At 37.3% G+C, this 25,109-nt stretch overlaps 1 protein-coding gene across 1 annotated transcript; it reads right to left on the minus strand.

The window, feature by feature from the left end:
• Positions 1-492: 492 nt before the first annotated feature.
• Positions 493-21,575, minus strand: LOC123704869 (perilipin-4-like; the record flags this gene model as incomplete). The annotated part of the gene is made up of 25 exons (XM_045653363.1): positions 493-1,510; positions 1,857-2,050; positions 4,143-4,283; positions 4,732-4,800; positions 4,921-4,948; positions 15,704-15,774; positions 15,879-15,965; positions 16,500-16,598; positions 16,677-16,763; positions 16,874-16,972; positions 17,064-17,162; positions 17,345-17,443; positions 17,848-17,934; positions 18,014-18,112; positions 18,199-18,285; positions 18,549-18,647; positions 18,731-18,829; positions 18,992-19,090; positions 19,243-19,329; positions 19,402-19,500; positions 19,582-19,668; positions 19,767-19,865; positions 20,599-20,685; positions 20,971-21,036; positions 21,425-21,575. Coding segments are annotated over 25 exons (2,406 nt in total), but the record flags the coding sequence as incomplete, so codon positions are not given.
• Between the last annotated feature and the right edge of the window lie 3,534 nt (positions 21,576-25,109).

The following is a 25,109-nucleotide window of genomic DNA, read 5'->3' on the forward strand; positions in this document are numbered from 1 at the left end:
CCTCTGTAGCAGTCTAAACATTGTAGACGGTTTTCGCGTTGCATAAATTCGAGCGACGTTCGAAGTTCGAACCTATCGCCCCACCACGCCCCCCCCCCCCCCTAACGCCGACACTGATTTAAGCTATGTTGCTAATCTATGTACAGTGCCACAAACTTATCTGACCCGGTGGCAAAAACTGGAACTACGTGCCGCCTTTTTGAAATGTCACATTTTCACACTTTTCATACGGAATAATTTGGATAAATAAAAAGTTACTTACCTATTAATGTTAATTTACACCTTGATTTACACCATTGGCAATGACCAAGGCAATGACATTATTTTTACCCTTGCCGTGCTAGTGACACCGTCACCGGGTCAGTTAAGTTTGTGGCAAGGTTTGTGGCACTGTATCAGTTTAAATATTGGCATTCTGTCAATATTATATTTTGCCTGATTAAGTTGTTTTCGTGAGTAAGGTAAAAATAGTTAAATAAAAGAAAAATCATGTAATGATGGAGATGCATTTATTAAACAACAAATACACATGCTGACTTAATTTGAGTAATTACAAATAAACATATAAATATATTAAACATGATTAAAATTTAAGAACGGATAACATATTTCATTTTATATATTTAGTAACATTTTATTTTTTACTTTCATAAAACATAATAATTGATATAAAAATATTTTATTCATAAACATAAGTCCTGAAAAAACGAGATACGATAGCGTTGAATAATTTATTCGCCGTGACATTAATAAATGTGCGAATTGGACAATAGAAGGTAATAATGATGTTGGTACGCTTATAAAATCGCACATTGGACGGTATTACGTAAGCCAAGCATGATTTTACATAAAATGCATTAAAATGCTACAAAACGAAAGTTCTTACTTCAAAGCTTACAACTAAAATATCCAATTATAATGACTACAATTTTATTTCAAAGCGAAACAAATGTATTTTGTACGATTTTAGGCCCAAAATAAATCTTAAACACTAGCTTATCGCGCATTATTACAAAACATAACTAGGAGATTAAACTCTTAACATACAATCATAAATTAATTTGTGAGAAAGAATTACTTTGGGAAATCTAACAGCTTGCAAATATTATTGTGCTTTTTTATAAATGGCGTATATATTTTAGTCTTATTTTCTATTATAATATACTAAATTACATATTAAACTCTATTTTTCTATAACAGTATTATTCTTGTGTAAATATAATAGCGGATATATTATTAGAAATACAAAATCATATAGGTACTCTGTTAAAAAGGAAAAATATTAATTTGCAAACTTATAAATTTTTTTTTCATCACAATAATATACAGTATTAAAATAATATATTTTATTTACAATGCAGTCTGTCAGTTTCCCGTATAGATATCGCAGAAAAAAGAAGGGAGATTGATTTTTATGAGATTTTTATTTGAAAGCAGAGAGGCCCTTGCTTAGTAGTCCGGCAGCACCCTCGGCACCATCGTGGGCTGCTGTTGAGAAGTTATTGACAAGCTGTAAAAATAATAGAATTTTCTTAATATATTTAAATAAAAATTTAGCTTTATCAGTATAACTTATATTATTAAGTAGAATTTTTTTTTTAATATAAAATCCTTATGAAATTTTAATAAGTAATAATATGTTTAATTTAAAAAAGTAAAAGCCTAAATGCATTAATTCATGTTGGGCTAGTTTTTTCCATAACCTCGTTTCGAAAATGACAAAACAAACACAATTTGTGCAGGTATCTGTTTATTAAACAACCTAAATTTATTTTGAAATTCTAAATCAATAACTATCACCTCATCTACTGCTTTACAAATTATCTAACCCAAATGTGGTACATTTCCAAACTCACCGCATCCCTATTCTCATTGAGGTATTTATCAGCATCCTTAATCTTAGAATCGACAACTTCCCCAGCATTCTTGAGTCCTTGATCTGCGGCATTTTCAACTCTCTTGAGAGTATTGTCCACGGTACTGTGGACGGCGTTAGATGCGTCGGCTGCTGCTTTTTGTGCTGCTTTCTTGGTTTCTTCCATTGCTACGTCTGGTAATGGAAAAGAATATATATTTATTGAGCTTACACATATGTTACAATTGAAAGGTCTGATTTCTTAGCTAGGAAAATCCTGTTAATAAATAGGTTGATAATGTAATGCATCATTTGTCGATGCGTGTATGCAACTATGTGAGCAAAAGTTTATCTAGGTATATTAGGTAAATCTTTAAATAGCTGTGTTTTACCTGAAAATAAAACACGAGGATTGACCGAATTTTGCAATCGCTTCTAGAATTGACCAGGCCAAAACCAAAACAGAAGAATTTACGTTCGACTGAAAAGTTAGGAGCTCTTAGGGTTGAGTAATAATACTTCAGTCAAAGTGCGAAATTATATTATAGTTATAACTTGTTTGTATATTATATTTTGAATACAAGTTACAATGACCGACAGAAAAATATTTTAACATAATATACATTAAAACTAGAAATGTACGTACGTGCATTTATATTAAGTATGACGATTACAACTTTTAGAGCCAGCGCGCACGAGCAACTTTGTCTCCGCAACTATTTTGTCTCTCCCACCCATGGGCTAGTATGAAAGTGCGCATACGTAGCGACGCAACTCCCCATACAAATTGATGGGAGAGACAAAATAGTTGCGGAGACAATGTTGCTCGTGCACTCTGGTTACAATTTTAAGCATCGTAACTATTATATCAAAAACGGTGGGGTCGTATGAAAAAAAATATTAATACGTTTTTTGTACTTAGATAATTTTATGATCTACAATTTTATCTCCGATATTTTTCCGATTAAACTAAGTTTCCCTGAAAATCGCGAAGAACTATTTTTTTTTGACCTTTAACATTGAATAACAAATTTTCCACGCATTACAATGATTGGTAATTTCTAAATTTTATTTATGATTGTATTTTGAACAACTGTACTGATTTTTAGCTTGTTGGGAATTAATGTATCACGGAATGTTTAGATTGACCGGATTAATGTGTAGTGGATTTTCCCTTTCAGCTCCAGTTCAGTAAACCAGAGAATTTCATTGTAAAATTTTTGTACTTATGCGTATTCGACCTTGCACCTTGACCTACTCGCCTTAACCAAAAAATTGCACAAAGGAAACGTAACTTTCGGTCGAAATCCGTCGGTTCAAAGTCGAAATCCGTCGGTTCAATGTCGAAATCCGTCGGTTACATATACATACAAACATACAGGTGAAGCTAATAAAAGCGTTTTAATAAACTATTGCTGAAAGATTCATTAGCAACATCAGCATTTTAAATAAAATCCAACAGTTATACCGTTGATTTAAAAGACTCAACTCACTGTACTATCCGACGGGGTACACTTTTTCACACTTAGAACTTGTTTTACCTATGCAATACTGATTCTTAATAGCACCAAGGTTGTAGACAACCTTACTGCAGCGAAAACTAGACACCAATGAACTACAAATAGCGCCTGAACATTATCGTGCGCCGCGATAATGTGCAGGCAGAGAGATAGCATACATACAACGGAAAGAGAGGGAAAATCTAGGCGAAATAGCCAGGCCCCGTCTCAATATAGTACTTCAAACTGACGGCCAAGTTTTTAATTTGGCATCATTACCAAACCAAAATTTAAACACTAATTCCAAACTAAAACTGATGAGTGATGGACATCTTGCCTAAGATACCCACTGCTCCCGGGGAAGGAGCCGTGGGTTAACAACCGACTAAAACCCCACGTGTACCAACGCGCTGCTTTAGCTGGGATGCGAGAACACTTCGCAATCTTCGCATCTTCACATGAAAGACTTGGCATGACCCGCCCAGCAGTTGCCCGTTTCCAGGCCCTCCACCAAACGCCCACCTCAAAGCCGGCGCAAGCTGTACACGAGCTCACGCCACCCGCTCCCCAATGATGGATTGTAAATCTTCCGCCGACTATGACAACCTATTACCTACCTCTATCCTATCTATATTCAAAGAATATTTAAAAAATGTCAAAGATGCTGATGACGTTTCTATAACTTATCGCATGGTATCGCTCCTTGAGACTTATTTCTGACGTACTAACATTTACCACTATGATAACAATTAAAAGTCCGTCTCATAATTATAGCAACAATAACTTACTGGCAGCACGCTTGGCTTCTTCAGCAGCAGCACCAGCCGCCTTCCTGGCCTCCTCCTTCGCGGCTTCAGCAGCCAATCGAGCCTTCTCCTTGGCATCTTCAGCCGCTTTCTTTGTGTGGTCTACTGTCGCGTTGATACTATCTGTAACGATTTTTATAAACAATAACAATTACACAATTATCTTGAAATAATTTTAAGTTAAGATTAATATTAAAAACGCGTCAAAATTAGAGAATAAACAATTATTATTATGTTTTGTTATCGTCAAAAGGCTAAGCAATATAACTATAGATATAAAATAGTTAATAAAAAATAATTTTCAAATTGCTGTTAAGTATCACAATGTTTAAATATCATAATTTTCGCGTTACGCAATTAAAAAGCCGTTAAAGTTCTTAAAAATAATTTATTTTTTAATAACTGAGTCGACATAACAGTACAGTGGAATTTCATCGACCCTGTAAAAGGTAAAGTAGGTAATAACAACATTATATCATCAGAAATTACCACATCGTAACACATAGAACTTACCTTCAATACAATTAATTGTTAGATACACACTAGGAAAAACAACTGAAAACTTTAGTACCTTTACCGCTGTCAATTAGACTTTTTCCCGAAGATTCATTATCACCCGACACCAAACTTGATACCATATCTACAATTTAGCAAGAAAACATAAGTACAAGCAAACGTGCAAACGAAGAACAAATGAAATAAGATTTTAGTGAAAAAGGAAGAGTAAAATTAAGAAGAGTACAGAGTACTAATACAATACCTTTAGCTCCCGTAACCAAAGAGGCACTGTTGTATGTAGGTAATATTGATTATTAATTATAATGTGGGTACTTAGAGAATTAGAGATACTTTATAAAAATGTAATGTCATTTTGATTGTTATAATAAAGAGTTAAAACACAACATGGTGTCAGGTGTGAACAAATAAGATATTGTGCATAAAAGGAGTTTATAAGTGTATTTTGAGGACATGGCGAGGAGTGACAGGGATTTAAGTTGCGTCAATAATGCGATACAACAGCCAGCGGCAATGTCAAGCAACGGCAATATGTCGGAGAACTGGCGTGATTGGAAAAAGTGCTTTGATTGGTATTTAATTGCATCTGGAAGAGAAAATGCCCCTGGACGTGAGAAGTGTGCTTTATTTTTACATTCAATTGGTAAATGTGGACGTGAAATATATGAAGAACTCGATTTTCAAAGTAGTGAGATTAACAAATATGACGTGTTATGTTCGAAGTTTCAAGAACGTTTAGACCCGAAGAAGAATATTAATTACGAACGTCATTTGTTTTTCGAGTGTTATCAAAATGCAGATGAATCTTTTGAGTGTTATTTTGCACGCTTAAAAATACAAAGTAAAGTGTGTTCATTTGGAGAGCTGAGAGATAGCCTTATCCTAACGCAGTTAATACGAGGAATACGAGATGCACAGTTAAGGGAGCGTCTTTTAAGAAAAAAGGATTTGGAATTGAGTGACGCAGAATCGTGGTGCCGAGCGGCGGAGGCTGCGTGTCATCAAGCGGGCCGAGTCGACGCGCCCACGCCGGCTGCTAATAAATTTTCAATTGATACACAAATTGCGGGAAGTTCATCGAGTGATATGAATGAAGCGAGGAGTGCGCGTTCGATGCTCGGTCGTGACGTTGAGGTGGAGGCGGTGAGTTCGCGCGGCGCGCGCGCGAGGGCGAGCGGCGGCTGGCGCGGGCCCGCCTGGCCGGCGCGGCCGCAGCGCGCGCTCGCCGCGCCGCAGCTACGAGGTCATGTACGACGGGCGCGTCCGAAGTGCGCCTATTGTGATCGTATGCATGAAAATAATAAGTGTCCCGCTTTTAACGTAACTTGTTATAGATGTGATAAACGTGGACATTTTGCAAAGTGTTGTAGGTATAGTGCGGTATCGTTACGCGAAGTGAATCGTGCGACCCCACCGTCAGAGGGTTCCGGTGAGGAATATATAATAAATGGTATTGAAATAAACACGATAGACAGCCACGCTTGGTTCGATTATGTTTATGTTAATGGCAAAGCGATGATGTTTAAATTAGATAGTGGAGCCGATGTTTGTGTTATGTCATTGTCTAGCTTTTTAGCCTCAGGATTTAATAAAAAAGATTTATTGAAAACTAATATAATTCTTAAGGAAGTTAGTAAAAATAAATTAAATGTAATTGGTTATTTTATGGCATCGATTTTTTTTTTTTTTTTTTTTTTTTTTATAATGAATAGGCAGACGTTTGACCACGATCCCACCTGATGGAAAGCGGCGATGTGGTCTACTTGGATGCACGTCTGCCTAGAAGAAGCCTGTTCACCCTCGCTTTGAAAAGGTCCAGATTGTATTGTGCGGGAAATATGGAGCTAGGGAGAGAGTTCCATTCCTTAGCCGTTTTCATTAAGAAAGATGACTCGAAGCGACGTGTTCTAATAGGAGGGATATCTACAACAAAAGGATGGAATCCCTCGCCACGTCTCGAAGTGCGGTTGAGGAATGGAGATGAAGGGATAAGGTTGTGCAACCCGTACGCACACTCACCGAAATGTAACCTATAAAACACCGAAAGACATGCCACCTCACGACGATGCTCAAGGCTCAAGAGACGAGACTCGACTAGTGAAGGGTTGTTTATTATACGTTTGGCACGTCTTTCGATCGAATCCAAAGCTCCAAGGTGGCATCTAGCTGCGCCTGCCCACAAGTGACTACAATATTCAACACAGGATCGGACTTGAGCTTGGTAGAGATTAAGAAGCTGCCTTGGTGTGAAATATTGTCTAACCTTGTTAAGGATTCCGAGCTTTTTAGCAGCTAGATGGGCCTTGGATTCGATAAACTGCCCGAAGTTGAGTGAGGACGTTAATGTAACACCAAGCAACTCTAGGCAGTCGGTTATTGGTAGAGATACACCGCGGAAAGTCGGAGTATTTGTGAAGGTGCTCCGTTTGGCAGAAAATAAGCACGCCTGGGTTTTTGAAGCATTAAAACCGACTAGATTGGCATCGCCCCAATCGGAGACAGCCCGAAGAGTTCGGTTCAAACGCTCCAACATGTCCTCCCGTAGTAATTCAGTTTCGGCCTTTGATGTGCGGGCACTGGATTTGTAACTCTCGACTATAGTGCTGTCATCTGCATAACTGAATATATTCGGATTAATCATGTCATTTATGTGAAGAAGAAACAGTGTTGCCGAGAGAACGGACCCCTGCGGAACGCCGGCATTGATGGACATTGGCTCTGACGAGCAACCATCTACAACAACACGAATCGACCGGTCCCGCAGAAAGTCAGCAATCCATGTAGTAAGGTTGCTTGGGATGCCGTAAGAGGGTAGCTTGCCTAGAAGGCTATCGTGCCAGACTCTATCGAACGCTTTAGAAATGTCCAAGGAGACCGCAAGTGCCTCCCCGTACCTCTCAACAGCTTCTCCTAAAAGATGCGTCACGTGCACTAAAAGATCGCCAGTAGATCTATTATGGCGGAAACCATACTGATGATCATTCAGCAGATCGTTGGTTTCGAGGTGCGTGAGGAGCCGATTATTCAATATACGCTCCATAGTCTTACAGATTATGGAGGTTATTGAAATCGGTCGGTAGTTGGTGGGGTCTGACCGACTGCCTTTCTTTGGAATAGGCTGCACATTGGCAAGCTTCCAGTTTTTAGGAACAACTCCAGTCGTTAACGAGAGGCGAAACAGACGTGTAAGAACAGGAGATAATTCGGGAGCACAAGTTTTTAAAACGATAGCTGGTATTCCGTCAGGTCCACTGGCTTTATTCTCATCGAGATGACGCAATGTTCTTAAAACTTCCTTGTTCGTGATGCGGGTGTCAGGCATATGAACGCCACAATGTTGAATTGTGGGTGGAACAATACTAGGTGGGTTTAGACGAGAGTTGTTGGCAAATAATGAGGCAAAAACATCTGCCTTATCCCTTGCATTATGAGCCAGAGAACCATCGGGTCTCATCAACGGAGGTAGAGTGGGACGACAGAAGTTTGTCTCGACAGCTTTGGCCAAGGACCAGAAGGCTTTACTTCCTGCGGGGTAAGAAACAAGCTTACTTCCAATATGCCGCACATGAGCAAAACGAGCCTTCTTTTGCATTTTTTTGCAGGTTTTCGAAGCTTTGTTAAAGGCTTTCTTTTTTTCCCGAATGTCGTGAGCTTTACGGATTCGAGCATCGACCCAGGCTTGGAAAGCTGCTTGCTTTTTAGCCAATGCAGCTTTACATTGGGCATTGAACCACGGTCTAGCATTGTTGTTGATGCGAATATCAGAAAATGGTATAAAATATTCCATCGCCTGATGAATCACACCAACAACATTATCCGCACAGCTGGATGGGTCAGCGGTAGAAAAGCACACTTGCAGCCAAGGATAGGATGCAAAAAAATGCCGCATCTCATCCCAGTCCGCTGAGCTATAACGCCATAATCTCCTTGTTCCCTTTAAAGATGGATCTGCAGGAGAGTATGAAGACACGGACTTTACCAGACAGTGATCAGATGTCCCCAGTGGAGCGGAGACAGCGACCACATGACGGTCTGGTTCTGTCGTCAGGAAAAGGTCGAGACAGTTGGCAGTATGGCTGTCGATGTCTGGTACACGAGTTGCGTCAACTACCAGCTGAGAAAGGTTAAAGGATGTTGCGAAATTAAAGGCCTCTTTCCCAGCATGGTCTGTCTTCTGGAACGGGAACAGCCAGTCTGCATGGCAGGCATTAAAATCCCCCAGAAAGACAAGTTCAGCACTCGGATATCTAAGTTGTACTACATCTGCTACTTCACTCAGATAATTAAATAGCCGTGTGGTCTCCTGATCTCCTTTGTGCGAACGGTATACACAAGCATAAACTATCTTGTCCATACCCGTATCTGCCATAATCCAAAGCACAGAAAAACTGGGTTCCTCGAGGTCACGGAGACGCAGGGTGCAAATGTCTTCACGAACATATACACAGGTACCAGCTTTTGAATGAAAGTTATGTTCAAGTATGTAACCGGGGTACCCGAGATATGTCGTGTCATCTGGACATCGGATTTGCGTCTCTGTCAGGAATAGAAGGTGCGGCTTTTCAGTCTCAAGATGGTGGTGGACCGGTGTGAGATTAGAGTGCAAGCCTCGAATATTTGAGAGGTGCACCTGAAGAGAGAGGAAGTGCAGCCGCTGTGAATTCTGTATTCCTTTATGTAACTTTTTCATATTTATTTTGAGAGTGATTAGGCGGGGAGTAAAATAGAAGTTGAACGAGGCAATGCATATGGAACCACCTAATGTCTACATGCTATCGCCCATAAATAAACCTAGCCTGGAGACTGCGGGGACGCCCGAAACCCCCTGAATATCGCCAACGGGTCCTCTCATCCGATCGCCAATCGGCACGTTGGAGCCAATCCAGGATTATGCACAGGCGGCGGGGCAGCCTTTCTCGAGTGGCTAATTCGTTACTTGGGCCCCCTACAACCTGCGGTCGGCCAGCGGTGAACCGTTTCTTCGGATCCCGCTACCCTCCAAGACTAGGATGTTCAGGACAACAACACATGGACAACAGATTCGGTTCTCCAATGCAGAGCAACTGTTCATACCTATTTTATCGATTACATATAAGTCATTAAAAGTACAAGAAAAAATATTTGTTTTGAATTTAAATTGCAGTAACTTGTTATCGAGAGATGCCTGTGTTAAATTAAATATGATTATGAGAATTAATGAGATAAAAAATTGTAATATTGATTTTTTTGTACAATATAAATCTGTGTTTGAAGGAATAGGTGAATTACCAGGTTTTCATAGAATTATTGTAGACGATAGGGTTCCTCCCGTAGTAAGGAGTGCAAGAAAAATACCGATTAAATTAAGACCTAAGTTGAGGGAGGAACTCAATCGCTTACAACAGCTTAATATTATAATGCCTGTTAGTGAACCCACCGATTGGGTGTCAAATATAGTATTAGTGGAAAAAGCGGATGGCAAATTACGCATATGTTTAGATTCTAAGTTTTTAAATGAGGCAATTAAAAGATGTCATTTTCAATTGCCTACGCTTGATGAAATAATTGCAAATTTGTCTGGAGCGAAATATTTTTCCGTTTTAGACGCTAGTAAAGGATTTTATATGTTGAAATTGGATTATGATAGTTCTAAGCTATGTACTTTTGCAACACCTTTCGGGAGATATAGATTTTTACGATTGCCGTTCGGGATTAGTAGTGCGTGTGAGGTTTTTCATAGTGTTATGCATAGGCTGTTCGCGTGCGAAGGCGTAGAAACGTACGTCGACGATGTGTTGGTGTACGGTAAGACAAAAGAGGAGCATGATGAGCGGTTACATAAGGTGCTGCAATGCGCTGTGGCAAATGGGGTAAGGTTCAACCGGGATAAATGTAAATTTGGGGTGAGAGAAGTTAAATTCCTAGGGCATATTTTTAATTCAAATGGGATTAAGCCGGATCCAGATAGAATTCGTGTAATAAGAGACATGAGTATACCTGTAAATAAAAAAGAGTTAGAGAGGTTTTTAGGGATGTCCAATTATGTATCTCGATTTATTCCTAATTATGCAAAATTAGTGGAACCGTTGAGATCATTACTAAAAAATAATGTACAGTTCGATTGGCACGAAATACATACTAAAGCTTATAATAGAATTAAAACGTCCTTAATGAATGCGCCTTCTTTAAGATTTTATGATCCAAATAAACAAGTTACCGTCTCTGTCGATGCGAGTGCGTTCGGTCTCGGAGCGTATTTGTTGCAAGAGGGGCGGCCCGTGGCGTTCGCGGCGCGCGCTTTAACACCTGCCGAGAGTCGCTGGGCGCAAATAGAGAAGGAGATGCAGGCGATAGTATATGGGTGTTCGAAATTCCATCAATTTGTTTATGGACATACTAAAGTTATAGTGGAAAGCGATCATAAACCGTTAGAATCTATTTTCAAGAAACCACTGAATGATATACCTATTCGGTTGCAAAGACTATTATTAAAATTACAGCGATATTCGTTAAATGTATGTTATGTTCCAGGCAAACTCATGTTTATAGCAGACACATTGTCGAGAACTAAAGTAGATAATTTAAATAATACTGAAGATAAAGTTCAAAAAGATGTGGAAGGACATGTGAATCTTATTATTCAAAATACCGGTTTCAGTGATGAAAGACTGATGTTAGTGGAGAAAGAGACTAGGAATGATGTGGGGCTCTGCAGAGCGATGGATTATTATAAAAGTGGCTGGCCTCACACGAAAGCGTTGTTAGATGGAAGCGCGAAGATGTATTGGGATATAAGAGATGAATTTCACGTTATTAATAATATAGCGTTCAGAAATCACAGAGTAATTATACCTACGAGTCTTCGAAACGAAATGGTAAATAGAATTCACGAGGGCCATCTAGGTATCGATAAATGCAAAAACCGAGCTCGCGACGTGATGTGGTGGCCGGGCATGTCGGCGGACATCGAGAGGGCGGTGCGGCGCTGTGGCGTGTGCGCGCAGCACCGCGCCGAGCAGCCGCGCGAGCCGCTGCTGCCGCACCCGCAACCGGACACTCCGTGGGAAGTGCTAGCCGCTGACATCTTTCAGATTAAAAATAAATATTTCATTTTGGTCGTAGACTACTATTCGAAATACGTGGAGGTCGCTTCACTGAGAGATATTACGTCCGGTTCGGTAATTAAACAGTTAAAGGATATGTTCTCTCGTCACGGTATTCCGATGCGGTTAATTTCAGACAATGGCCTACAGTTTACATCGGGGGAGTTTAAGAATTTCAGCGAAGCTTGGGGATTTCGACACGTAACGAGTTCGCCTTATTATCCCCGATCTAATGGTTTAGCCGAACGTAACGTACAAACTGTTAAAAAATTATTAATTAAAGCCGAACAGGACGGCACAGATCCGTTTTTAGCTTTATTAAATTTTAGAAATACGCCTATATCAGGGGAGATTTATTCATCGGCTCAGCTTTTGATGGGTAGGCGTTTAAATACTAGGCTGCCCGTTAGCTCGAATCTTTTACGACCGAAGCTTCCTTCTAGAGAGAAAATAGCGATCAAACGTGCAGAAAAAACTGAAAAATCGAGCTCATTCTACAATCAGCATACGCGAAAATTAAAACCGTTAAATAACAATGATTTTGTACGTATTCGTGAAGGGCAGGGAATGAGTCACAGTCGCTGGGTGCCGGCGCGCGTAGAGGGCCCGGCCGCGGAGCCACGTTCGTACTGGGTGCGCACGCCCGATGGCGCGCGGTATAGGAGGAATAGGCAGCAAATTATTAAGTCTGGCGTTGAACAGAACGAGCCCGTTTTAAATAAAAGTACGAGGCATGATTGTAGGCGTCCTATCGGCGATTATGATGATTTTGATGAAAGTTATGTCCAAAATAACAAAATAAATTCTTCTCCTACTGAGGTGTCGCAAAATACAAATTTTTATAGTACTCGTTCTGGAAGAATAGTACGTCCTCCAGACAGATTTCATTATTAATAATAAAATTAATGATTTAATTTAATAAAAAAAATAAATAATATAATACTTAGTTCATAGTATCACAAAAAAAAAAAAAAAAAAAAGGTTTCGGATGATGATCTATTATAAGGTATATGTGTGTTCTACTAATGTTTGGCTATTGTGTTAAATTAAATATGAGTATTGTGTTAAATTTGTGATGGAATGGTTACCATTAATTTTGTTTAATGTTACTAGCCGAGATGATTTGTAGCTATTAATGGGTATAGAATATCATAAATTATAATTAGATAAATAATTGTAATGTAATGGTTTGCATTAATGGATAGATATAGATTATTCTACACTGATTCATTCTTTAGTTAAACTAACAGTAATGAAAGTACTTTATTGCTTAATTTGCCTATATGATTCATTTGTAAAATTAATATTGTTCGTCAGCAATATAGTTTGTTATACTTATAAATCTTATTGAAAGGGGAAGATGTTGTATGTAGGTAATATTGATTATTAATTATAATGTGGGTACTTAGAGAATTGGAGATACTTTATAAAAATGTAATGTCATTTTGATTATTATAATAAAGAGTTAAAACACAACATGGTGTCAGGTGTGGGGTTTAATCAGCAAATTCTCTGGTTCCCGAGAGGGAGCGTGGGTTCGAACCCCACACCTGACACCATGTTGTGTTTTAACTCTTTATTATATATTTTATTTAAAACGGGCTCGTTCTGTTCAACGCCAGACTTAATAATTTGCTGCCTATTCCTCCTATACCGCGCGCCATCGGGCGTGCGCACCCAGTACGAACGTGGCTCCGCGGCCTGGCCCTCTACGCGCGCCGGCACCCAGCGACTGTGACTCATTCCCTGCCCTTCACGAATACGTACAAAATCATTGTTATTTAACGGTTTTAATTTTCGCGTATGCTGATTGTAGAATGAGCTCGATTTTTCAGTTTTTTCTGCACGTTTGATCGCTATTTTCTCTCTAGAAGGAAGCTTCGGTCGTAAAAGATTCGAGCTAACGGGCAGCCTAGTATTTAAACGCCTACCCATCAAAAGCTGAGCCGATGAATAAATCTCCCCTGATATAGGCGTATTTCTAAAATTTAATAAAGCTAAAAACGGATCTGTGCCGTCCTGTTCGGCTTTAATTAATAATTTTTTAACAGTTTGTACGTTACGTTCGGCTAAACCATTAGATCGGGGATAATAAGGCGAACTCGTTACGTGTCGAAATCCCCAAGCTTCGCTGAAATTCTTAAACTCCCCCGATGTAAACTGTAGGCCATTGTCTGAAATTAACCGCATCGGAATACCGTGACGAGAGAACATATCCTTTAACTGTTTAATTACCGAACCGGACGTAATATCTCTCAGTGAAGCGACCTCCACGTATTTCGAATAGTAGTCTACGACCAAAATGAAATATTTATTTTTAATTTGAAAGATGTCAGCGGCTAGCACTTCCCACGGAGTGTCCGGTTGCGGGTGCGGCAGCAGCGGCTCGCGCGGCTGCTCGGCGCGGTGTTGCGCGCACACGCCACAGCGCCGCACCGCCCTCTCGATGTCCGCCGACATGCCCGGCCACCACATCACGTCGCGAGCTCGGTTTTTGCATTTATCGATACCTAGATGGCCCTCGTGAATTCTATTTACCATTTCGTTTCGAAGACTCGTAGGTATAATTACTCTGTGATTTCTGAACGCTATATTATTAATAACGTGAAATTCATCTCTTATATCCCAATACATCTTCGCGCTTCCATCTAACAACGCTTTCGTGTGAGGCCAGCCACTTTTATAATAATCCATCGCCCTGCAGAGCCCCACATCATTCCTAGTCTCTTTCTCCACTAACATCAGTTTTTCATCACTGAAACCGGTATTTTGAATAATAAGATTCACATGTCCTTCCACATCTTTTTGAACTTTATCTTCAGTATTATTTAAATTATCTACTTTAGTTCTCGACAATGTGTCTGCTATAAACATGAGTTTGCCTGGAACATAACATACATTTAACGAATATCGCTGTAATTTTAATAATAGTCTTTGCAACCGAATAGGTATATCATTCAGTGGTTTCTTGAAAATAGATTCTAACGGTTTATGATCGCTTTCCACTATAACTTTAGTATGTCCATACACAAATTGATGGAATTTCGAACACCCATATACTATCGCCAGCATCTCCTTCTCTATTTGCGCCCAGCGACTCTCGGCAGGTGTTAAAGCGCGCGCCGCGAACGCCACGGGCCGCCCCTCTTGCAACAAACACGCTCCGAGACCGAACGCACTCGCATCGACAGAGACGGTAACTTGTTTATTTGGATCATAAAATCTTAAAGAAGGCGCATTCATTAAGGACGTTTTAATTCTATTATAAGCTTTAGTATGTATTTCGTGCCAATCGAACTGTACATTATTTTTTAGTAATGATCTCAACGGTTCCACTAATTTTGCATAATTAGGAATAAATCGAGATACATAATTGGACATCCCTAAAAACCTCTCTAACTCTTTTTTATTTACAGGTATACTCATGTCTCTTATTACACGAATTCTATCTGGATCCGGCTTAATCCCATTTGAATTAAAAATATGCCCTAGGAATTTAACTTCTCTCACCCCAAATTTACATTTATCCCGGTTGAACCTTACCCCATTTGCCACAGCGCATTGCAGCACCTTATGTAACCGCTCATCATGCTCCTCTTTTGTCTTACCGTACACCAACACATCGTCGACGTACGTTTCTACGCCTTCGCACGCGAACAGCCTATGCATAACACTATGAAAAACCTCACACGCACTACTAATCCCGAACGGCAATCGTAAAAATCTATATCTCCCGAAAGGTGTTGCAAAAGTACATAGCTTAGAACTATCATAATCCAATTTCAACATATAAAATCCTTTACTAGCGTCTAAAACGGAAAAATATTTCGCTCCAGACAAATTTGCAATTATTTCATCAAGCGTGGGCAATTGAAAATGACATCTTTTAATTGCCTCATTTAAAAACTTAGGATCTAGATCTAGAGTTAAAACACAACAGGCACTTTTATCATAAATAGAGCCAGCTACATTTTTAGTTGTATCTACTGTGCTTTGAACTGTGCCTGATACTGTATCTAAAATAATAAATTGTATAGGCGTGAGGTCTATCGATTTTGTTTTCCTATAAATCTTTATATTTCATTCTAGCCCAGTTCCACTATAATATAATTAGACATACCTTTAGCACTACCTATGAAAGATGCTCCTTTACCAAAAGCAGATTCAGTAACAGATTTAGTGCTGTCTACAGTGTTTTCAACATTATCTAAAATAACAATAAATTTTATTGTAACTATATCATTTATAAACAATCATATTAAAATGTGAAAAATGCATGTTCCTGAAACGATAAGCGAATGAACCTTAATGAACGCATGAATATGTCGTGATACAAAATGATGCCAAGCGAATAATATGGCTTCTACCTTTTGTGATTATTACCAATGACTTGCCCTTCTCCCAAACAGATGATACTAAACCTTTGCTTGTATCAACCGTACTGTGAACAGTGTTAGTTAAAGTATCTACAAACATAATGAAATTGTAGTACAAATAATATTATGGTCAAAAAGCAATGATTATATAATGAGTGAAACAGGTCTACCTTCAACACCGCGAATTAATGAGACTCCTTTACCAACAGACGAAGGAGAGGCAGCAGTATTTACATTGCTACCTGTATCGCTAGTTAATGAATGCACAATGACCCACACCAATCGATTAAAGAAATGAACAATGAATGATAGAAATTTACGCATAATGAACATGAAGATATCGTCTGAATCCATAATAAAAATACCTTTGGCCGTATCTACTAGTGATGCGCCTTTATCATAAGCTGAGGAAACAGCCGTTTTTGTGGTATCTACTGTTGAATAAACAGTATTTGCTACTGTATCTACAAAATGAAATATGAGGGGTTAAATAGACGCAATATCATTGCTTGTAACTCATTTGCATTAACGAGATTGTATACCTTTAGCAGAAGTCATGAAATTAAGCCCTTTGTCTGTTGCAGATGAGGCAACATTCTTTGTTGCATCTATTGTGCTTGCTACAGAGTCTACAAATGATAATGAAATAAAAAATAAATAAAAAATTAAAACTTAATAAGAATAACAACAACCAATACAAATAAATAAACAAGGATAAATAAAATGTTATATTCTATACCTCTAGCAGTGCCTACAAATGATGAACCTTTGTCTACAGCCGCGTTAGCTACACTTTTGGTCGCATCTACAGTGCTTTGAACTGTATTTGCTACTGTATCTAAAATATGGAAACGTGAAAATAGTGATTTTAATAAAAACAACAATAGTGAACAATAAAAATAAATCAATATTTGAAATGATAAGCGAACCTTTAGCAGTGCCTACAATGGATGTGCCTTTGTCTAATGCTGCATTGGCTACATTTTTGGTCGCTTCTACAGTGCCTTGAACGGTATTAGTGACAGTATCTAGAAATGGTGGAATCATGACAACAATATCAAACAAATTTTAATTTAAAATGATCTGAAAATCATAATTCAGAAAGCAAACAAGGTACATACTTAATAAAGCAACAGAAAACAAATAAACAGTGACTTGATGTCACTATAAATAAATCATTCATATTTTGTAAATTTTGGTATTTTTATACCTTTAGCAGTGCCTACAAAGGATGTGCCTTTCTCTACAGCTGCGTTAGCTACACTTTTGGTCGCATCTACAGTGCTTTGAACAGTATTTGCTACTGTATCTAAAATATGGAAACGTCAAATTAAAAGATGAATTACTAAAACTACAATGAATAATGAAAATAAATTAACATAATAATTAATATGAAGTGATGAGCTAACCTTTAGCAGTCAGTGCCTGCAATAGATGTGCCTTTATCTAAAGCTGCATTAGCTACATTTTTGGTCGCTTCTACAGTGCCGTAAACGGTGTTAGCCACGGTATCTAAAATTATGGAATCATGAAACGATTTTAATTTTAACCAATTCATGATCATGTATAATGTACTGTAAATTGACTTCGGTAACATTAGATTAGATAATAAAAAAATGATGTATACACTGAATCTAAGGAGTAACGAAATAACTGAGCGTTATTTAAGTACTATTTACTTCGTCTATTTATCAGCTGATTTTTTATGTTTACCTTTAGCTGCGCCAACATAAGAAGCGCCAGTATCAACAGCAGATGACGCTGCTTTCTTAGTAGAATCTACTGAACTCGCAACCGTTTCTAAAGAAATACATTTTGTCAATGCATACATTAATTAAATATCATAGCAACTTGTAAAAGACATCTAATCAAATAATACCTTTAGCACTATCTACAAGTGATGCGCCTTTACCGTAAGCAGATGCAGCAACCGTTTTTGTAGTATCAACTGTTGAATAAACAGTATTTGCTACTGTATCTAAAAATCAAACGGTGTGTTAAATACCTACGCATGAAATCTAGGACTCATATAAATAAATAGGGGACGTAACGTTATGTACCTACCTTTTGCAGAAGTCATAAAATTAAGCCCTTTGTCTGTTGCAGATGATGCAACATTCTCTGTTGCATCTATTGTGCTTGCTACAGAGTCTACAAATAATAATAGCATGATAACATAATTTATATAAAAAAGAGCGTGTGTGTCGAGCACACGTGTCAGAAGTGAAACTTCTTTGGCGTGGTACAAAGATACTACCGTCGCCTTATTGCATGACGTGACGGCATTGCCATGACGCGATCTTCACATTTTACTCGCGTGCCTAAAGAAATTTCACTACAATAAACTAAAAAAACGAAAAAGAACATAAAGAGCAACGAAAACAAGCAAATATAAATGCTATGCAGATTTATACCTTTAGCAGTGCCTACAATGGATGAGCCTTTGTCTACAGCTGCGTTAGCTACATTTTTGGTTGCTTCTACAGTGCCTTGAACAGTATTTGTGACGGTATCTAAAATAATTGTAACGCGGATATTTTAAATGAGATTAAAAAGAAAATCTTAATACAATTAACGTGTAAAACGATAAGCTAACCTTTAGCAGTGCCTACAATGGATGTGCCTTTGTCTAATGCTGCATTAGCTACATTTTTGGTCGCTTCTACAGTGCCTTGGACGGTATTAGTGACGGTATCTAGAAATTGTGCAATCATGGCAACCGTAAGAAACAAATTATTTTATTGAAAATTATTAAATATGCGTATTAAATATAAGCAACAGGAAACACATAAACATCAAATTTGGGGACTTGATGATTTGATGTCCACATAAAATATAAATTGGGGTGTTTTTATACCTTTAGCAGTGCCTACAATTGCAGTGCCTTTGTCTACAGCAGCATTAGCTACATTTTTGGTCGCTTCTACAGTGCTATGAACGGTGTTAGTCACAGTTTCTAAAATTAATGAGTACACGATTCTATTTAAAAATATGTAACAAAAAATATGAGCACAAATGAAACAACTCAAGTCTCAATGGTCTAACGTGTCTAACTGTAATAGGTGGCAAAATTGTGGTTTCATATTTATTTTCATTTTATTTATATACCTTTAGCTGAACTGACATAAGACCCGCTAGTCTCGACAGCAGATGTAGCTGCTTTCTTTGAAGAATCTACTTTACTTGCAACGGTTTCTAAAGGAATTCATAATTTTAATAACTAATAATAATTTATAAAATGATGTATGACATGTTAATCTAGTTTACCTTTAGCTGTGTCAATATATCCCTTTCCAGTTTCAACAACTGATCCTGCTGTACTTTTTGTCGTATCTATAGTGCTTTGAATCGTGCTTTGTACGGTATCTACAAGTGCAAATAATAATTCATTATAAGCTTTAGGTTACTCTATTTATGTGGTTTTAAAGCTTATTGTTTCCTAATTACCTTTAGCAGAATCTACGTATGACTTGCCCGTTTCAACTGTTGAATAAGCCGCTTTCATAGTACTATCTACAGTGCTCGCAACTGAATCTATAAATATTTAAACAGTAAAATTATCCAAGCTAGATTCTTTAAATAACTATAAGCAAATAATAAAGAAGCGAAACAAAAACATAAAGCTCAACTACCTTTAGCAGAGTCTAAATACGATCTGCCGAACTCATATGCGGAATATGCATAGCCTTTTGAATTATCCAACGCGCTTTGTAAAGTGTTTTCGGTTGAATCTAAATTAGTTAGCAGAAACCAAAACAAAATTAGTGACTCATTGCAAAACAATACAAATACCTACAGAATTAATTAGACTAAACAAATATCACAACACAGATTGTTATTACAACACTCAAACAAAAACAAAACATTACGCTCAAAGTACCTTTCGCACAATCTACATAACTTTTGGTTGTGTCAATTCCTGAGCTAGCTAATTTCTTATTTTCTTCCACTTTGTTGAGAACAGTATCTTTAAAACAATCATACATTTGAGTAATTCCAATATTATATTTGTAATTTAAATTTGTATTATTCTTTTAGTTACATTTTGCACTGTCTACGTAACTCTTGCCAGTCTCGACAGCTGATTGCGCTGATTTTTGTGCAGCGTCCACAGAACTTGACAGAGTATCTAAAATATTTTGTATTATATCGATATGTAGCATAGATATATTATCTATGAATTTTAGTATTTTGGCCTCAACCGAATGAAGTTATAATGTTATTAATAGGGAAGATTAATAAGTACAATAGGTTAGGTTTGACAAGCAAACTATCAAACTACAACAGAAAATAGAAAGAAAAGATTGTGCAGAAATAGAAAAAGTTAGAAGTTTATCGAAATGTTTATCATTTATTTCGAACGAATCAATATTTCTGTTTTTATATTCAAGCATACTGATTCATCACTATCTATAGTTTTTCCACTTTTACCATTTTGATAAACCTCGTCATTAATATCAATACCTTTAGCCCCGGTAGCATAGTTTTTCCCCGTCTCCATAGCACTTTGCGCTGTACTCTTGGTACTGTCTACTGTGCTACTGATCGTATCTACAACACATGCATTTATTGTAATGATTGGAGATTTGTGTTCAGCGTCGATATTTAGAATGTTTTGTTTACGATTGCTTGAATTTTTAAGGACCTTTTTGCACACGGTAAGCTAATATTATTTCGTGTTTCTATTGGAATTTGATGTGCTAAATCGTACGTAAATCAACAAAATTACATTTGAGTTTGAATATCCAACCAATCGTAAGAACACATTCTGTTAAGTTTGTCAAAACCGAACATAATTATGGTACTTAATTAAAACAAATCTCATATGACACCTACCTTTCGCTGTGTTGATCGCTGTCCCAGCTGCTTTCTTCGTATTGTCTACTGTTGTCGCAATTGTATCTAAGAAAATCGAACAAAAACAAAATAAATAAAGGCTACAAAATATAAGAAAATAACTGCAAAATAACTGTGTAGGTAAGCTGTACTAAAATTGGCTACACACTATCTACTTATGTGAAAAAAATGCAAGTGCAATATCAATTTAACTAACTACGTAATGTTTTAAGAACAATACCTCACTGTTATATCCACATCCGTCAAATTTCCTCCTTCTTAAACAATAGTTCTACTATATCATCATACCTTTTTGCTACATCATCATTTAAACCTTCCTAATAATTCCGTGGTTATCTAGGATCAGAATTTTCAGGTCTTTTCTATACTGATTTTATTTCTTCACTAAGCACGTTTATTGTTTTCATTCCTGATCTTTCTTATCTAGACTTACCTTTAGTTGTGTCGACGACTTTCTTGCCATCAGCGATGGCTTTAGCAGCAGCATCTTGGGCTTCACCAGCAGCGAGGGACACTTTAGACAATTCCTTGTCTAGAGCATCGATGGCAGAGTGCTTAGCGTCTGCGGCTGTTGAAAATGAAAATTTAAAACATTAAAATATTTTGATATCTATACTAATATTATAAAGCTGAAGAGTTTGTTTGTTTGTTTTAACGCGCTAATCTCGGGAACTACTAGTCCGATTTGAAAAATTCTTTCGGTGTTAGATAGCTCATTTATTGAGGAAGGCTATAGGCTATATATCAGCACGCTAAGACCAACAGGAGCGGAGCAATGCGGGTGAAACCGCGGGGAGCAGCTAGTAGTGTTATAACCGTGAGTTTGCTTTTCTATAAATATAATAAATCTGTAGAAGGGTCAATTCTGTACATTGAAAATATTGAAAAAATAAATAGCAGGGGGTGTTACTGGATCGATACCAAACCCAAATATGTGATTAAAAAAATTTTTGTCTGTCTGTCTGTCTGTCTGTCTGTCTGTCTGTCTGTCTGTATGTGAAGGCATCACGTGAAAACTAATGGTTCGATTTCGATGAAACTTTGTATAATTATACCTTATTATCCTGGGCGTAAAATAGGATACTTTTTATCCTGGAAAAATACGTAGAAAAAAAATTAAATTAATTTTTCAGTTTTATCCATAGACGTTGTTCTGTAGAACCGCGAACACACGTTGCGTATTATTATAGTCCTAGCCGTATTTGGGTCCAATAGATATTTATAAGATGTCATTGTGAGTTACTCAAAATGGAGAAATAAACCATCCACGCGAAGACCGACATCCGCGCGGACGGAGTCGCGGGCGGAAGCTAGTTATATAATCATTCTTTAAAATAAATCTTAAAAATCCGTCAGTTAATTTATGTAGCCTGTTACACTACCAAAATTCTGATGATTACAACAATGAAACGAACGCCAAAGAAATATACGCTCATACTTACATAGTTGTAGCTTTAATAATATGTATAGGTTTTGAGAAAAATACTATGTACATATTATAATTTATAATTACAAGGAATGTAGAAATATATAGGTTCAACGTATTTATGTGAAGGCCATTTATTTATAATCCATCTGCTTAGTAAGATTATAGCTGTCGAATAAACATGGTGTAAACAAACATTGCTAAATATTTATGCCCGGACTAGGAAACTTTCTGTAATAATACCTATTTTGTTGTCTTTTGCTTATGTATTTTATTTTACACACACAGATCTTCCGCCTTCCTTTTTTGTATTTGATTTTGATTTTGGTTAGTTATCTGTTAACTGTTAGATAAAAATCATCACAAAGATACTACCTGACAAATTTGCTTTTAGCGAGGTGAAATTGTTGATTTTTCTGTACGAGCCGTATCCACATTGCAAACGGTAAATAATCTATTTACCACGTACAAATTGAAGGAATCGTGGACTTAAATGTTATTATTGGAAAGCTATGTCACTTGAAATATTGGTGTTTCGCATTAAAGTGTCAACAGTACACACAATCTAATAGTTCCTTGTATCATTCATTTGTAATCATTAATTGCCATTAGTATTGTATTCACAAATTAATGTTACAACAAAACTTGAATATAGCAAAACTATAATAAATACAGTGTCACCCTAACGGATACAAGCAACAGGCGTATTAGCTCACGATCTAGTTGTGTTTACTGGAACTCATTTCCATTGCTTTCCCTTTGAGCTCGCTCGTACATTTTGTAAAAATATACATCGAGCACAGCCCCGCAATTGAGCGCTGGGATATTAATCAAAATACTAAATATACTTTCATTTAATTTTTCTTTAATAACTCCGCATTTTACAGTCTTCCTCTTGAAATAGAATATTGGAACTTCAAAGGCACCACGAGAAAATATTTTAAGCAACTTTATTGGAGAAAAAGTGAGAAGGGCTAAGGACAAATAGAGGTAATCGTCTGCGAGTTCGCAGTCTTTGTAATTTCAAGCGGCTTGTCCTAGCTCGCTTCGGTATCAAAGGAAACTAGCAAAGTAAGACCTGTCTTTTATATGGCAGCGCTTAGGGAACACAGACCAGGGTAAAACTGCGGTACTATTAATTCAAACTGCATGAACTTTTACCTTTCTTCCTGTTTCTTAGGTATACGAGAATTACGCGACAACTTCTTCAGAACTTTTGTAGCCTTAAATCAAACTTACTCATACGATTTCTTTGTAAATCCTATTTACAAAGAATTCGTATGAGTATATACCAGTGTCATTTTATTAAAATAAAGTTCCTTAATAAGCGAACTCTTCTCTACACTTTTATTTCGTTTGTAATTAAAATATGCACAAAATAACTTGTTACAAGCTAACTTAATCATCCTATCCATCCAACCTTGCTTTAGCTCCGTCATATTCCCTGAAATATTTTTGTGATAAAAGAAGTAATAAACCCAACAACTAGCATATACGTATTGGATAGATGGAAGACCGGACGATCAGCAATTCTGCGTGTAACTATACTTAGTATTTGCGTAGGGGTTCGTCGGTTCCGTTTCGCAAATAGAGTCTCGGTCGCTCGCTGTCCATGAAATTATTATATCAATTTCATCGAGGGGCAACCATAAAACCGCAACATAAAAGCAGCTGTAAATATTGCGTCAATTTTTCAGTCGTATACGTTTTTTGTGCGGTTTCTTTGTAATTGTCTCTTATAACCTTCTCTTTTATAAAACTTGGGACGTCGTTAATTAAGTTGTTTTTTTAAGTAAGGATTTTATGGAAGCCAGAAACGTTATGGAATAATTATTGTTTACTTTTGTAAATCTACTATTTCTTCGTCTTTAGAACGCATATTATGCTCTATGCATAGTGCCTGTTTTTACCTACTTTTGAAGTAGGTACTTACAGGCAATATCAGACATACATGGCGGAATCGCTTTGTTCCCAAACAATAAGCTGGTTGTGCTGCAAATTGTTGGCTAATACCTTCACCAATACGCCCACGACTAAAAAGTAATTGGAATTTCCGAAATCAAAGAGTCAGATGTCATAGAGTGCGTAGGTAATGCAATCAACTCTCGGTGTAATCGGTCAAAGGGGAAGCAATGTTCCCCAATTCTAGACATGTCTATATTGAGGAAAGTTTGTCCAATTGCCGGAGTATTGGAGATTTGATTTTGGACACCGTATCTCTTTTATTAATCGTCTTTTATTTAAACTCCCTTGGTTGGTTATTGTGATGTCGTGTTTTAGCAATTATATGGGTAGTGTTAAGAAATTTATTGAGTTGCTATCATTGCGTCATTATAAAGTTTGAGATTATTAGGAATTCGGATGAATTAAATAGCTATGTAGAGAAATAGCTAAAAAAATACGATATATTTAATAGAAGGTTAAATTTCTTTAAGATGTGGAAATGGATATTTTATTATACTCATTAGGTGGTGTCAGCCAATGAGTATAAGTCTATTGCAAGCCACCACCATCTAAATTTACAATAACATAGTTTGATTTCAAAAAAGAGTACTAATGAGACTTCCAGCATCGATATTTTGTTATGAAATAATACCTATAAACAATAAAGCTCACATTTAATATTATGTAGTGGCAGGAATATATGCGGTTGCGGTTTTCATTGAGGGTAATACTTCAAACATAATTATTG

The sequence above is a fragment of the Colias croceus genome, chromosome W (assembly GCF_905220415.1).
Source record: "Colias croceus chromosome W, ilColCroc2.1".
NCBI lineage: Eukaryota > Metazoa > Arthropoda > Insecta > Lepidoptera > Pieridae > Colias > Colias croceus.